At 47.1% G+C, this 16,779-nt stretch overlaps 1 protein-coding gene across 1 annotated transcript in view; it reads right to left on the bottom strand.

Moving 5' to 3' along the window:
• GABRA2 (gamma-aminobutyric acid type A receptor subunit alpha2) overlaps positions 1-16,779 on the bottom strand; it is a 663,148-nt gene that overhangs the window by 126,721 nt on the left and 519,648 nt on the right. The window contains exon 8 of the mRNA XM_086962689.1: positions 9,835-9,987. Coding sequence (XP_086818815.1) covers positions 9,835-9,987 — 153 coding nt within the window. The remainder of the gene's footprint in view (positions 1-9,834; positions 9,988-16,779) is intronic.

Here is a 16,779-nt window from a genome sequence, read left to right as displayed (position 1 = left end):
CTTCGAATAAGAAGTGCATGCCTGCGCAATTCAATCGTGGTTGCAGGTGTGAGACCAAAGACAGAACAACTCAATGCAATCAAGGTGGCAGCTGCTCTAGAGCACAAAGACTAATTAAGATGTTTCAGGGGCTTAATCGACTAGTATGTGCACCTATGTACGAGCCTTTGCTAACAATTCAGATGACTTGAGAATTGTTTCAGAAAAGATGAACCCTTTGAGAGGGGAGATACACAGAGGAAGGCTTTTGAGAATATTCAAAGACTGCATTGCCTAGTCAGCTATTTTATCTCTATTTAACTCAAAGAGAATATTCTGCATCACATTGGATGGGAATGGCTAAGATTTGACCCTGCTCTTTCACAATCTCATGAAGGAAAAGAAAAAACTGATACATTAGCTTATCGTTCATGATCCTAGGCTGTGTGAAACGGATCAGTAATCAAGTAAGAGGCCTTGGCAGCTTTTTGGAGCACTGAATATATTTGAGCATACATATGGGGTTGCATGATTGAACTGAGAGCAGATAAGATTATTTATGTTGCAATCCTGGGGAGCAGGTATCTGTTCTGCAAGAATATAAAGGTTTGCAGCTAGATTCGAAGGGTTTACTTATGTGATGAGTACATCACAGTTTAGTAAAATATGGCGGTTGGTTATCTATCCCAGTTATCCAAGAACAAAAAAAGAGGTAGTGGTGAATTTGAAATTATAGAAGTGGTAGCCGATGCATGTGATGTAACAGAAGGTTATGATAATGCCTTTTTCAACAAAGAGTGGGATCTTGTGGTTGAGGATAACAGTATCATAAAGTAAGTCAATACATTTATAGGGAAATTATGTACAAAGGAGAGTTGTGTCCAGACAAATGTGAGACCTTTAGGATAGTGCATGAAATGTCGCTGCATGGTGATGCTGGATGACAGATGCGTACTTCCCCTTAAGTTATTATGCATACTGATGATCTAGCACATCGGGATATCTGAATCAGACAATGGTGGAAAAAAAGTGCAAGATTGATTTTTGAGACCTTTAGGATAGTGCATGAAATGTCGCTGTATGGTGATGTTGGATGACAGATGTGTACTTCCCCTTAAGTTATTATGCATACTGATGATCTAGCACATCAGGATATCTGAATCAGACAATGGTGGAAAAAGAGTGCAAGATTGATTTTTGTGGACTGGTGTTCATAAGTAGGTGTTGAATTGGTAGTGGATTGTAGTGTGTTTAAAAATTGAGAAGAAATTGAAAGTGGAGGGAAGTGCAATATTGCATATTATGGATGGGCCAATGGGTGCATGGATATCATCGGGTTATTTATGACTCTTCTTGAGTATGTAACATATGCAGCTTTAGTAGTAGGTGAATATACTAAGTGGATCATAGTGGTGTTCCAGAAACACTATAAGCATCATTCTTTTTTTGCAGAGAAGGATTGTCGGAATGTATTGTGACACATAATGAAAACTCACTTGCATCTCAGTAGATGAGGAATTGTTTAGAGATGTGGGTTGGTTACAATAGAAACATGTTATACAATCCTCAAGCTAATGGTATGGTGGAACATAACAACAGAGAGATCAAAGGTACATTAGCAATGGTAGTAACAGTTGTTCAGATATTGAAAGAATAGTCATGGGTTGGTTTTACACCACAGTGAATGAAACCACGGACCACACCCCATCTGTCTAGATGAGAGGAAGGGGAGCAGCTCAAAAATGATATCAGTGTGGTTAAAGGATTAACAAAACAAAGAATGAAACATCGGTTGGGTGAGGCAATGAGATAAGACCTAAATATGGAGACAAAAGTGAATGGATCATGTTAAAGCCAGGAAGAATTTGGGTGGGATTCTCTAAGTTATCAGAGTGAGGACAGTGGAAGGTAATCAGGTAGAATTAGAGAAACTTCAAAAATGTAACTTGGGGTGAGTAGCTTTGTATCACAGAGAAGAAGAGTGTGAAGGAGTGGAAAGGGAGGCTGGAGGATGTCGTTGTCTACTGCTAATGATGGACGGTTAGATTAGATGAAGTAGGATGGGCGTACCAGCTGGTGGCAGGGTAGTGAGACAAGAGGGAAGTTAACTTGGTAGGGAAATAGGAGCAGGCCATGGCAGAAGAAAAATGAAAACAATTGCTTCAAAAAGACATTCCTTGGCAATGTGAGACGTCTCTATATGCAAAGAATTCAAGGGTGAGTCAATCAATCAATCAAGGACATTTATAGAGCGCACTACCTACCCGTAGGGTCTCAAGGCGCTTTGGGGGGGGGGGGTGCCGCTACTGCTCGAACAGCCAGGTCTTGAGCTTCTTCCTGAAGGAGAGGTGGTCTTGGGTCAGGCGCAGGTCGGCCGGGAGGGAGTTCCAGGTCTTGGCGGCCAGGTAGGAGAAGGACCTTCCTCCTGTGATGGCTCTGCGGATGCGTGGGACGGCGGCGAGGGCGTGGCTGGCGGATCGGAGGTGGCGTTTGGGAGCGTAGAAGTTGATTCGGTTGTTGAGGTAGCTCGGGCCTTGGTCGTGGAGAGCTTTGTGTGCGTGGGTAAGGAGGCGGAAGGTGATTCTCTTGTTGACCGGGAGCCAGTGCAGGTCTCTCAGGTGTCCGGAGATGTGGCTGTGTCGTGGGATGTCGAGGATGAGTCTGGCTGAGGCGTTCTGGATGCGCTGGAGTCTCTTCTGGATCTTGGCGGTGGTTCCGGCGTAGAGTGCGTTGCCGTAGTCCAGTCGGCTGGTGACGAGGGCCTGGGTGACGGTCTTCCTGGTCTCAGTGGGGATCCACCAGAAGATTTTCCGAAGCATGCGCAGGATGTTGAAGCATGACGAGGAGACGGCGTTGACTTGCCTGGTCATGGAGAGGGAGGAGTCCAGGATGAAACCCAGGTTGCGTGCGTGGTCCGTTGGTTTGGGTGCGGTGCCCAGGGCGGGGGGCCACCAGGAGTCGTCCCAGGCAGAGGGTGAGGAGCCCAGGATGAGGACCTCCGTCTTATCTGTGTTCAGCTTCAGGCGGCTCGTCGTCATCCACTCGGCTACTTCTCTCATCCCTTCGTGCAGGTTGGCTCTGGCGGCGGCGGGGTCGTTGGTCAGGGAGAGGATCAGCTGGGTGTCGTCGGCCTAGGAGATTATGTTGAGGTTGTGTTGGCGTGCGATGGCCGCGAGGGGGCTCATGTAGACGTTGAAGAGAGTCGGGCTCAGTGAGGATCCTTGAGGGACGCCGCAGATGACTTTGGTGGCCTCTGACTTGTACGGTGGTAGGCGGACTCTTTGTGTTCTTCCGTCGAGAAAGGATACGATCCATTCCAGCGCCTTCTCCTGGATTCCGACGTTGCTGAGGCGCTGCACTAGGGTGCGGTGGCAGACCGTGTCGAAAGCCGCGGAGAGGTCTAGGAGGATGAGGGCCGCTGTTTCCCCGTTGTCCATCAGGGCTAGGATGTCGTCAGTGGCGGCAATGAGGGCGGTCTCGGTGCTGTGGTTGGCCCGGAATCCGGACTGCGATGGGTCGAGGGATCCATTCGTCTCGAGGAAGGTGGCCAGCTGTTTGTTGACGGTCTTCTCGATGACTTTGGCTGGAAACGGGAGTAGAGAGATGGGGCGGTAATACTTGAGTTCGGTGGGGTCTGCTGTAGGTTTCTTCAGTAGAGCGCTGAGTTCGGCGTGCTTCCAGCTCTCAGGGAAGGTGGCGGTGTTGAATGAGGTGTTGATGATGTCCCGCAGGTGGGGTGCGATGATAGCGTCGGCTTTGTTGAAGACGTGGTGAGGGCAGGGGTCGGTCGGAGATCCGGAGTGGACGGAGTTCATCGTGTGGACGGTGTCTTCGGTGTTGACCGGGGTCCAGGCGCGGAGGGTGGTGGTGGGTGGCGTTGCTGCGGTCGTGGCGTGCGTCGGTTGGGTGCTGAAGCTGTAGTGTATGTCCGCGATCTTGTTGTGGAAGTAGGAGGCGAGGGAGTTGCAGAGGTCTTGCGAAGGGGTGATGTCGTTGTTTCCAGCGTTGGGGTTGGAGAGCTCTTTCACGATGTTGAAGAGTTCCTTGCAGTTGTGTGCGTTGTTGTCCAGTCGGTTTTTGAAAGCCGTTTTCTTGGCGATGCGTATCAGTTGGTGGTGTTTCCGGGTGGCGAGCTTGAGGGTGGTCCTGTTGTCCGGCGTGGGTTCCCTTCTCCAGGCTTTCTCGAGGGCTCAGCAGTTCTTCTTGGAGCTCTTGAGTTCGTCGGTGAACCATGGGGCCTTCTTGCTGCCGGGTCTGCTGGGCGGGGTCCTCAGTGGGGCGAGTTCGTCCGCGCAGTTGCTGATCCACTTCGTGAGGTTGTCGGCGGCCTGGCTGGGGTTCGCTGAGCTGGCCGGAGGGTGCTGGCTCAGGGAGGCGGCGAGCTGGTCGGCCGTGATCTTGTTCCAGCTTCTTCGGGCAACCTGTTGCTGGTGGTGGTGGGTCGTCATTCTTCTGAAGGTGAAGTGGATGCATCTGTGATCTGTCAAGTGGAGTTCTGTGGCGTGGCTGAAGGCGATGTCTTTGCTGGATGAGAAGATGGCGTCGAGAGTGTGTCCGGCGAGGTGGGTGGGGGTGGACACCAGCTGCTTGAGTCCAAGGTTGGCGAGGTTGTCGAGCAGGGTGCTGGTGTTGCAGTCGTTGTTGTTCTCTAGGTGGAAGTTGAAGTCCCCCAGGAGGATGTAGTCAGCGGAGGGGAGGGCGTGCGGGCTGACGAAGTCGGCGATGTCCTCGCTGAATTGAGTGCGTGGTCCCGGAGGTCGGTAGATCAGGGTGCCTTTGAGGGTGGTCTTCGGGTCGGTGTGGATCTGGAAGTGCAGGTGTTCGGCGGAGGGTGGGGTGTTGTCGGTGCTGGTCGTGATGCGGATGGTGTTCCTGTGGATGATGGCGATGCCTCCTCCCACCTGGTTGGCGTTGCGGTCCTTCCGGGTGATCTTGTATCCTTCTGGGATGGCGATGGCGATGTCGGGCGCTGAGGAGGCGTTCATCCAGGTCTCCATGAGGAAGGCAACGTCAGGGGCTGTGGTGTCGAGGAGGTTCCAGAGTTCGATGGCGTGTCTGTGGACGGAGCGGGTGTTGAGCAGGATGCACTTGAGGTGGTTGCTGCTGGTGTTCGGCACGGTAGGTGCTGGTGTCGGGCAGGTCCGGATGCAGGAGAACTTGCAGGTGTTGCAGCTGAAGGGTCCGTGGACGCGTCGTGGGGTGGCTCTGCAGCATCCTGGGACTCGGCCGGTGTTGAGCGCGATGAGGGTGGCGGCGGTGTACGTCAGGCGGGTCGGTCGGGGTCTTCGAGGGCCAGGGGTCCTGGCACTGGGCGCGGTCCAGCCGCGGACAGGCGTAGACGGGCTTACCTTTGGCGCGCCTTCGGCGCACAATTGGCGCGCCTGCTGCGCGTGACCGCTGCGCGTTCGCACGGTCGCCATATAAGGCGAAGTGCGCGGGTGGGCGGAGCAGCTGGGAGGCGGGAGCGGGGAGGGTACAGAAGAGAAAAAGGGGCGGGGTAAGCGGCGGTGGCGGGAAGCGGGGAGGGAGAGCGGAGGGCGGTGAGGTAGGCGGGCAAACAGGAAGGAAAATGTTAAACACGGGCACAAAAACCAAGAAAACAGGCACAAATGGAGATGAAAACATGAGCAAAAACTAACAGCAGTAAAGGAAAACCGGCAGGCAAGCACGGACCACGCCGCTCGGAGGAGGGGGCGTGGTCAGCGGCAGCGAGTCAGTAGAGGCAGGCAATGGGGCACACGCAGCAGCTGGTGGCCGTGCAGCGCGGGGGTGTCCCACAAGTGGGTCACACTCACCTGCGTCGCACGGTCGCCATATAAGGCCAAGTGCGCGGGTGGGCGGAGCAGCTGGGAGGCGGGAGCGGGGAGGGTACAGAAGAGAAAAAGGGGCGGGGTAAGCGGCGGTGGCGGGAAGCGGGGAGGGAGAGCGGAGGGCGGCGAGGTAGGCGGGCAAACAGGAAGGAAAACGTTAAACACGGGCACAAAAACCAAGAAAACAGGCACAAATGGAGATGAAAACAAGAGCAAAAACTAACAGCAGTAAAGGAAAACCGGCAGGCAAGCACGGCCCACGCCGCTCGGAGGAGGGGGCGTGGTCAGCGGCAGCGAGTCAGTAGAGGCAGGCAATGGGGCACACGCAGCAGCTGGTGGCCGTGCGGCGCGGGGGTGTCCCACAAGTGGGTCACCCCACCCCAGTGAGTGAATGATTATGTAGGGAGCTGACATCTTAACTCCTTGGTGGGTTCCAGTTTGTAGAAAACTAGGCATTATAGTTTGCTGCAGAAACACCATTCTTCTGCGCTCTACTGTTATGATGTGTTGTTGTGCTTCTTATCTCTCGTATATAATAATTTATATTTAATTAGGAAAATTAAGTTAAATAGATGTTTTGTAGCTTTACAAATCTATGGCTGGTACACATACTGTGTTATTATACCCTGTGAGGGTTATGTGGACTCAGCTGGGACGCTGACTGGCCTGCAGTGTTCCACCACTTCATTGCCCCAAAAACTCCCTCACTAAATAATTGCAGCCCCAGAGCATCATTACAGCATGGTCCTTCTAGGTCTCTTTGTGTGTCCTATGTGTTTGTGTACATACACCCCAATTGAACCTGAGAGCCAGAACATATCTATGTGCACTTCTTCCCCCTCTTAGTTCCTGGATCTGGCCAACCTGGGTTTGGAGGACCTTAGCCACTGTTGCTAGTACTTTGAGGTCATTAGCAGTTGCGGCTGATAGGAGATGGTGGCAGGGGTGGGGACATGGGGAGTTAGGAAAAAATGTAAAAAGACTTGCATTCGAATGCTAACATGCCACCTCTCCTCCGTCCTCTTCTCTAGAACGGAAGCCCTTAGGCTCCCAGTCTCTCCCAGCCAATCACGGCCCTGCCTTACTGCAGGCGTCTGAGAGGGACTAAGAGGCTGGGCATGTTCTCCACCCAGGCTGTACAATACAGCCTGTGGAGAACATGCACAGTGCGCATGACAATTTGGCCGGCCCGAGATGGCCGGCCAAACCATCATACGCTCTTAAGGTGTAGCCACCATTCCTCCCTCTGCTGGTGTCATGCCGCCCAGCCCTGCACTAACAAAGACCTTAAAGGCAGGCAAAAAATTAAATTATAATAACGTTCTGTTATTGTCATTTTATTTGTATTTTGCTCTGCTCTTAGAGCAGTGGGATGACGCTCCTCTGCCTTAGCAGAGGAGCTGCCCCTGGTTAGATAGCTAGGCTTCAATGTTTCAGCAAATCCCGGTCCTAAACTGAGATTAAAAGCATGGTTTACTGAGACATTTGATTTCACAGTGTTTGTTCTTCTACTGAAAAGTTACTCGTGGTCGTAAACATAGCTGTAGAGGTTGCTATTCTGGCAGAAATGTAATCAGTTATCAATGGAACACGGTTCACGATCAGTTAGTGGTGACAAACTGCATATACTGTGTGTAAAAGAGTGATCAGTGTCACAACTCTATTTCTTTAATGTTATTTTGTAGCTTTATTGACAAATGATTTAAATTGATTTTTTGTAACTTTACTTACATATTTTTTATAGCTAATGTACTGTTAGAGTGTTATTGGTATTAAATAAAGCAAAGTTTCCTTAACATTAGCATTCCATTTTTACAGCATATGTGAAAATCGTGTTGCTGATTGCTTGACTAACCTCCCACAGCGGAGGCAGAAGGCCCGGAAGGTCAACCCTCCATATTAAACAGCGGATGCAGTGTTCTGGTAGTAGGGGGCAGTTGTCATCTCGGCTTTGAGATTGCTCAATTGTCGTTGTGACCGTAAAGATCTTGACAATAGAAGAGTTTGACAGGAATTTGCTTTCGATTTTAAAAGATGCTAAAAAGGACCAACAGTAACATCTACATTGGTGGTATGGATGTGCTGGTATTTGATTTTAGTTAGTCAGGTGGGCAACCTCGGCTACAAGACTGATAGAGTTCCCTATTTTCACACAAGTTCTGTTTCTTTGTGTTTAATAGAACTATGAAGGCCCCAGATTTAACTAGGCTGGTAGTTCCGTTTTAGGTGTGAACTCTAGTTTGTGCTTAGTTAGCACTCCAGTTTGCATCTGACTGGGGGGTATGGCCTCCAGATTTGCAGCATGTAAGATGCGATGCTAATGGGGTGGACAAACAGAGAAAAAGGCAAATTGTCACATTCCAGAATGAGGGAAAACACACACAGATTGCGCCCCATGCCTCATTCAGAGGTCTGCAACTTAGTACTGGTATAAGCTTGCACATTACCGAATCTCGCTCATAACTGGGAGCTTCACAATCTGCACCTACAATTTCCCAAACCATGACTTTAGGGTCTAGGGGGCATATTGCCAAGGGGGGCGATAGGCAATTATCGCCGATTTAGCGGTCGTTTTCGGCCGCTAAGCGGCGATAATTCTATCGCCCTATTAGCAAGCTGTCGCTAACTGATGTTAGCGACAGCTTTTAGGCAATAGCGAGCGGTTTGGGGCCCGCTTTGCATGTCAGCGATGTTTATCGCTAATGACATGCAAAGTGGGCGTACCCAACCAGTTAGCGACTAAAAGCAGTCGCTAACATCGCTATCGCCTATTAGCAAGGCAGGCGTAGCGTTGGAAACATTCACGCTAAGCGCGAATATCTCCAAATACTAACAACTGCCCAGACCAGTTCTTAGCCATGTTATCCAATGGGAGGTGGAAAACATGGCTAAGAACATTTTGTCACAAATGCGTAAATATCCCTGTATTCTCAGCGATATTTACGCATTTCGCCGCTATCGCTGGATATTTTAGCACAATGGAGAAAAACATTGCTAATAGCATGTTTTCTCAGCTAACATATCCAGCGATAGGCAGCGATAAAAAAATCATCGCTAAGCCTAGTTAGCGATAAATATCGTTACTTGTTGGTAATATGCCCCCATATGTGTAGTAAGTGTATTCTGTCATTTATTACATTCTCTTTTTGTATGACATTTCTTAACTTTATTTCTCCTTCGTCCATCTTAAATAATCAGGCAATGCTCAGTGCGGGTCCCATGGAGAATCTGGTTGAATGAGTCTGAACTATGATGGTCGTCCCTCTACTGCAGCGCAGGGGCGAAGGTACTCTTACTTTATCAAGATAAGGTTGCAGAAATGTGGCACTAATGAGATTCTAAACACCTTCCAGGGGATGCTGTTTCTATCTCTCCTCGTCTCCCCCGGGAGCTATTTCAGAAGATGTCTGAAGCCAGGCTTCTCTTCACAGATAGCTAATTGTGTGAGTCTAAACATGCCCACAGAGGCCTGCACGTTCACAGTAATGTCAAATTGTCCTAGAGTAAGTATGAATGTAATTATGACACGTCGATTCTAAAAACAGCATACACAGGCCCATGATTGATTGTTTTATCAGGTCTTCAAGAATCATTTTTTTCAATATGTGCACTATCAGGGAGTATAGGAAACTTCAACAATCCTTCCTAATATGAATCAGATGGTGTGAGTAATTGAACAGCAATATTCATAAGAACAGAAACGATGAAATGTCGCAATTTTTCACTTTTTAAAAAAGTGATATATGTTCATTCCTACTCTTCAACATAAAAAAAGTTGATTTTAACAACAGCCCTGCCAACGAAATGCAAGAAAAATATATTCCGTGATCCATCATTATAAGTAGCATTACTGCAAGCATAAATACTTCGTGCAGGAAGGGCAGTGAAATATTGAAAGGACAGTGAGAAATGACTTCATATCATGACACCATTAGCTGAATATGAAGTGTACGCTACATCACTGTGTTCAACATACATCTTAATTACAACCAGTGCCACCTTGCAGTAACTACAGCCCACAGATTGGCCTGAATCATTTACTCACCGAAGACAGTCCTTGCAGGGACAGATTCTCTGTTCAGCCAGAATGACACTTGAGAGAGGATGACTGTCATGATGCAGGGGAGGTATGTCTGAATCACAAAATAGCCAATTTTTCTCTTCAGGTGGAAATGAGCTGTCATAACTGTGTATTCACCTGATGAATAACATAAAGAACATCAAAGCAGCTAATCAATCTTGCAGGTAGAAGTCCTCATATAGCACACTCAGTTCGGTACCATTGTGCTGAATGCATGCTGTGAAGATGTTACATTAAACTCAGTAAAAACAGTTTGACGTTCACCAAGAGCATGAACCCGAAATAGAATTGATTAAACAAAATACAATGATCAAAGAATAACACAGTAAAAAAAAATACACCCCAGGTATGTTCATCCACAGGCTGAATTAGACATTGACACTAAATTCTGTGGTAATACAGGGATGCAATACGTATTTTACTCCATTGTATTGCTTCATGTTTTAACGTTCAGCTGCAAAAATAGCAGGAATAACATGCCACATCTTGTGCACTCTATTTACTACCACGCATTTTGCACATGTTACTGCCATTCGTTTTCTTGTGGTAAAACAGTCACAACATTTTCTGGATCTGATGCAGAATACTGTCTCAATATATGAAGTAGGGGACGAAATGTTTGGGGAGCCAATTTCCCTGAGTTTCTTCGATGATTAGACCCAGGGCCCACATTACAAGTGCCCATTAATTTTGACGGATTCAATTATATCATTTAGCAGGTGTCAGAAAGGGGGTCTCTAGTTGACAATGGTTTGCACCTTTGTACAAGTGCGGAACCTTGTTTCTAGTCAGGGTAAGGGAGTTACGCCTTTAGACAACCACTGCTCACCCCCTTGGTAGCTTGGCACTAGCAGACAAGCTTATCTCAGAGGCAGTGTGTAAAGTATTTGTGCACATGTACAGTAATGCAGTGAAAACACTACAAATAGACACCACACAAGGTTAGAAACATAGGAAATCTTTACCTAAACACAACAAAACCAAAACGACAAAAATCAACAATACATATATCAAGATATCCCCAAAAATTGGTTATTCCCAAAAATACAGCTTGTAGCAACAAATAGCTCCACCTGGGGTTATTACGATGGCGTGACAGATTAAACCCCAAAGTGCGGCGCTGACTGCGGGGTTCGCAGCTTCGGGCCAGGGTTCACACAGACCCCAAAGAACAGTACTTGACAATGAAAACAAAGATGGTGCACAGCATCTGGGAGGTGATGCTTTGTTGGCACGGGGCAGTGGCGGTTCCTTACAAACACAGGGAAGGTGAGGCGTTGGTTCCTTACTGCAATGCAGGGAGGTGAGGCATCAGTTCCTTACTGTTGCCGGGGAGATGCCGTTGCGCTGGTGTCAAGGCATTGGTTCCTTATAACAATGCAGGGTCAATAGATTCCGGAGGTCACACATGTCAGGTATAGCCTCCGCGATGATGAAGCACTGGCATCAGTGAGGTCGGGGCTGTGGTGCAAATTGGGGCAGTGCATTGTGCACTTAACAAGTGGTGACCACAGCTTCATTGCAGGTAGTGACATCGCTCCCAAGCATCGGTGTTGCTATTTCCATCTGTAGCAGCTGAAAAAGCGGTTCCGGGTGCAAGAGGACGGAGGAAACAAAGTCTTTGTGTCCCTGAGACGTCAGAACAGGAGGCAAGCTCTACACCAAGCCTTTGGAGATCTTCTTCACACATGTTAAACAGCAACATTCAGTCTTTGTTCTCTCCTTGGCAGAAACAGCCACTGCAGGCAAACTTCACACAGCACACATCAGAGTGGCAGTCCTTCTCTTTCAGCTTTCCCAGCTTTTCTCTTTGGCAGAGGTTTCTCTTGAGCCCAGAAGTAATCTAAAGTTCTGGGGTCTGGGCCCCAATATTTATACCACATTTTTCTTTGTTCTCTTGTGGCAGAGAGTCTCTTAGCTCAATCCAAACCAGTTATGTCTTCTCTGGTCCAGATTCCCGGCAGGATGTTGAGACAGGAGTCCTATTCAGGTGTAAGGAAATTTCCACCCACTACTCTAAATGCAGCCATGGTCTATTAAACCCAGCCCTGACTCATCCAGGAAAGGCATGACACACCTCACCCCCCTCAGTGGATGTCTACAGAAAATGCACATCCCCAGCCCCTGTCACTCCAAAGCCAGACTGTCACCCTTTCTAAAAGTGGCATTTTCAAACCCACAAATTAAAAACCATCTTTACTATAAGATGGGTTGTTAAGTTCTGAGTTCAGAGCCTAAACTCAATTGTTCAATCTTGTCTTAATGGGAAGTTATATTAGCAAGATGTAACAAAGTATCTACCATTCTATCCTATGGGACAGATAGCCTCTAAGTAGTGAAAAATGAAATTGGCAGTATTTCAGTATCAGGACATGTCACACACACCAGGACATGTCCTACCCTTTACCTACACTACACCCTGCCCAGTCGGGTACCTTGGGCCCACCTGCGGGGTGCCTTACATGTAAGAAAAATGGAAGGTTTTAGCCTAGCAAGTGGGTGCACGTGCCAGGTCAATATGGCAGTCACAACTGCTCACAGACACTGCAGCGGTGGTATAAGGAACAAGGGGACCCGTCTAGGTAGTTGAGGACCTCGGGTAGTTAATGATTTTTTAGAAAGACAAAGGTCCTAAACTTTTTATGCAATTTTAAACAATAAGCACAGACTTTGATAAGAACTGTGTCTCTTTTTCTCCAATGTCCAAACAGACAGAGGAATATTTATTTCAAAAATGAAACGAAGATTCAAGATTTAGGTGAAACACAACACAAATTGAAAACTGGGCACAAGCCTGTACCAAGTGAGAAAAGGAGAAAACAATACATGGAGGAAATGACAGGCAAACAGATTGGAGCGAGAGGTGGCTTACAATACAATGCAATCTTATGTAAGGACAAGCCAACAGTGACTGCAACGCATATTACACAAATGAAAGATGCAGTACTGTTAAAACAGTCGACGTGACGTTTTGATCCCTATCTCCAAAAATTAACTGGGATCATCTTCAGGACTACTGAATTTACTATTGCCTGATTGTTTTGTATAAAAGCCTGTTCACCAAGTTGTAGTGAACCAATTGCGTCTCCTTGTGGACCCTCGTGGGTGGTGTGATTTACCTGAATATACGAACAAGGAGCCTGATGGGGCTTCTGTGGAAAGTTGGCGGCGTGGCAGGAAGTCTGGGTAGCGTTCCTTACCAGGTTTGGGCAGCCTGTGCACAGTGGCTGAGAGTCAGGTGCGATTTTTGATAATGCAAGCCTGGACGGCTCGAAGCAAGGGGTGGCTGCAGGGTGGTGCAGTCCGATTACTGCTGATCCTCAATGGGATCCCAGAAATGGGCGTCTGGATTCCCGTCCGGTGTAGCGTAATAGCTGGTTGCACCACCCTGCAGCCACCCCTTGCTTCAAGCCATCCAGGCTCGCATTATCAAAAATCGCACCTGGCTCTCTGCCACTGTGCCCAGGCTGCCCAAACCCGGAACGCTACCCAGACTTCCTGCTAAGCCGCCAACTTTCCACAGAAGCCCCATCAGGCTCCTTGTTCGTATTTTCAGGTAGATCACACCACCCTTGAGGGTCCACAAGGAGATGCAGTTGGTTCACTACAACTTGGTGAACAGGCTTTTATACAAAACAATCAGGCAATAGTAAATTCAGTAGTCCTGAAGATGATCCCAGTTAACTTTTGGAGATAGGGATCAAAACGTCAGGTCGACTGTTTTAACAGTACTGCATCTTTCATTTGTGTAATATGCGTTGCAGTCACTGTTGGCTTGTCCTTACATAAGATTGCATTGTATTGTAAGCCACCTCTCGCTCCAATCTGTTTGCCTGTCATTTCCCCCATTTATTGTTTTCACCTTTTCTCACTTGGTACAGGCTTGTGCCCAGTTTTCGATTTGTGTTGTGTTTCACCTAAATCTTGAATCTTCGTTTCATTTTTGAAATAAATATTCCTCTGTCCGGCTGGACATTGGAGAAATAGAGACACGGTTTTTATCTAAGTCTGTGCTTATTGTTTAAAATTGCATTAAAAAGTTTAGGACCTTTGTCTTTCTACAAAATCACAGACACTGCAGCGGCAGGTCAGAGAACCCTTTGAAGGGCTGCTTGTGTGGGTGGTGCAACCAGTAGTGGAAGCCCACTAGCAGCCTTTGATTTAAAGGTCCTGGGCACACAGAGGGCACTGTACTAGGGACTTAAAGGTGAATCAAATAATCCAATAAGGAAAACACTAATCCATAACCACAATTTACATAGGGAGCACTTGCACCCTGGCACCGATCAGCAGTGGCAAAGTGCCCAAAGCATCAGACCAGCAAAAACGAAATTCAGCACAGAGCAAAAATACAGGAGGCAGAGGCAAATAGAGAGGGGAAACTACACCAAGGATGCCAGATCTAATACCAGGCATATTGGAGTTATGAGTTCAGAGGAAACAACAATGCACACTGATATTCGACCCAGAGATTTCACCTGCTATAAGTACCCAAAGTCTAGAGAAAACATGTGAAAATTATCATGATGCATCTTAATTCCCCATGTTAGTCCCCAAAAACTCATAATGCCCATTTTATTTCGATAGCTCCAAAAATAACAGATCCCTGGGTAATGGTAAATCAGAGTGAGAGAAATAACAGGGATAATATAGACCATTTGTAATCTATACTAATATAATAAAGAGAGAGTCCAAACCTTTGAGGCGGGTAATCTCAGGAACCACAGCACCAATCACAACACCCAATACAGCGTTGGAAAGGGCAGTTGAAGCAGAAGGACATAGGCTATGCAGACGCCCACCATATACATTTAAAAGGTAAAAGAACCGTGCCAGCAAAGTAGTCCCTTGTGGGCGTGTCTGCTTTGTGCTGTGGGCATGTGCTGGGGGCGTGACAAACGCTGGGGGCGTGTCTCATATTGTGTGCTGTGGGCGTGTGCTGGGGGCATGGCGTGTGCGGGGCACGGGATTACGCAAAAAAAGCGATTGTTGTGCCTAATATTTCATTGTTTTTTCTTCTCAGGTTCTGTACAATCCAGCTCCGGGTGTCCTCCCTGCTCCCTTTAAATACCCCATGCACCCCATAATCATAACCCACCCTTACTCCTTAAAATACCCCAACACCCTTAAGCACTAACCCATCTTAACCCTATAAATATACCCTGTACCCCAAAACCCAAACCTAGCCCTGAACCCTAAAAATACCCCTGTACCCCAAAACCCAAACCTACCACTGAACCCTAAAATACCCCTGTATCCCAAAACCCAAACCTAGCCCTGAACCCTTAAAATACCCCTGTACCCCAAAACTCAAACCTACCCCTGAACCCTAAAAATACCCCTATACCCCAAAACCCAAGCCTAGCCCTGAACCCTAAAAATACCCCTGTACCCCAAAACGCATACCCATACCTAAACCCTTAAACTACCCCTGTACCCCACAACCCAAAACTATATCTGAACCCTTAAAATACCCAAACACCCCAAAACATATACCTCAGTACCCCAAAACACATACCCCTATACCCATACTTACCTTATCCAAACATTAAAAAAACATGCTTTTACCATACATGCATTTACAACGAATTTCATTGTAAATGTATGCGTGGTAAAAGCATATAAAATGTAATGCCATGCGTTATAATGGCATTGCGGAGTCATGGTACTTTCGTAATGAAAGTATGCGGAGTGATGGTATGCGGAAAGGAAGTTGCGGAATAATGGGTGTTTACCCTCCCCCGGTAAGTACAATGGTGGCACGGCGGCCCACATCTCCAGCAACATACTCATATTTTTTTACCACCAATTTGAAAAATGCACAGGTCTCTCTCATTGATGGCCAGCACCGACATACACTTTTAGACGCACCTCCTGCCACAAGTTCTAGAATTGCGAACTTTAGAGCTGGGGAGCTACGTTCGAATCTCGGCATCAGCTCAACATCCTGTGATTCCAGGAAAATCGCTTTGTCTCCCTGTGCCTAACACAAATGAATGTGTTCTTCTGTAATGTAAATTGTGCTCATGCCATGTTGTCGAGTTTGCGCTATATAATATTGCAAGGAAAAATAAAGTAGGGAAACTCGAGTTCACACACTACTGAACGCGCACTCTTAAGTGCATCAGCAGTGCACTGTGAATCGGAGCGTTTCACAGGCCTGTCACAGATAAGAAATGCTATCAAAACGAAATCCTACAAAACAATATACTACTCGCCGGCAGCAATTCATATCCGTACAACGTCAGGACGGGCTGCTAGTGAGGTCATAAACGAAAAGCTGAGAGGGTCCAGAAATTATTTGGTGCTATACTAAAGCCGGACTGCAGGTATTAAACCCCTTCCCTGCTCTTGACAAGCTCAGCTCGTCATGAGGCACAGTGGAGCTGTGCATATGACGTGCTGAGCTCGTCATGAACATTGGGGTTCGATTAGTATCAGCACAGGAGGGGAGAACCATTAGCAGCCAAGGTGTTAATAATGAATGGTGAAACTAACAGTTTTTGTCAGTGCTTTGAGATGTCTATTTGAAACTAAATATAAATCACTGTTATCCTATTAATTAAAGTCTACTGTTAAGATAACGTTTATGCATGTTTTAGTGTCCAGTGTTCATATCAAGGTCTGTAACATCTACTTTTTAACATTTTTGATTTTCTCAAATAACACCCAAATGAATTGAGTTGTACACTATAGACACATTTTCAAGCTAACTTCATAAATAATTGGCTAGCAAAATAAATACCACATTATACAACAGAGTTTTCACTTTCCTCTTTGTTGTAGCTTGTCATAGTCTGATAACATGAATATTCTTCTAGGGAACCCACTAACAGAGCACTGAAATAAACAGTAGACTTTATTTAAAGATAGGCAACACCTGTTTCTAAATTATCAATAGCGAACCTT

The sequence above is a fragment of the Lissotriton vulgaris genome, chromosome 3_1, assembly GCF_964263255.1.
Source record: "Lissotriton vulgaris chromosome 3_1, aLisVul1.2, whole genome shotgun sequence".
Lineage (NCBI taxonomy): Eukaryota > Metazoa > Chordata > Amphibia > Caudata > Salamandridae > Lissotriton > Lissotriton vulgaris.
The sequence above is the reverse complement of the archived record's forward strand: the minus strand, read 5'-3'. Positions and strand labels throughout refer to the sequence as shown.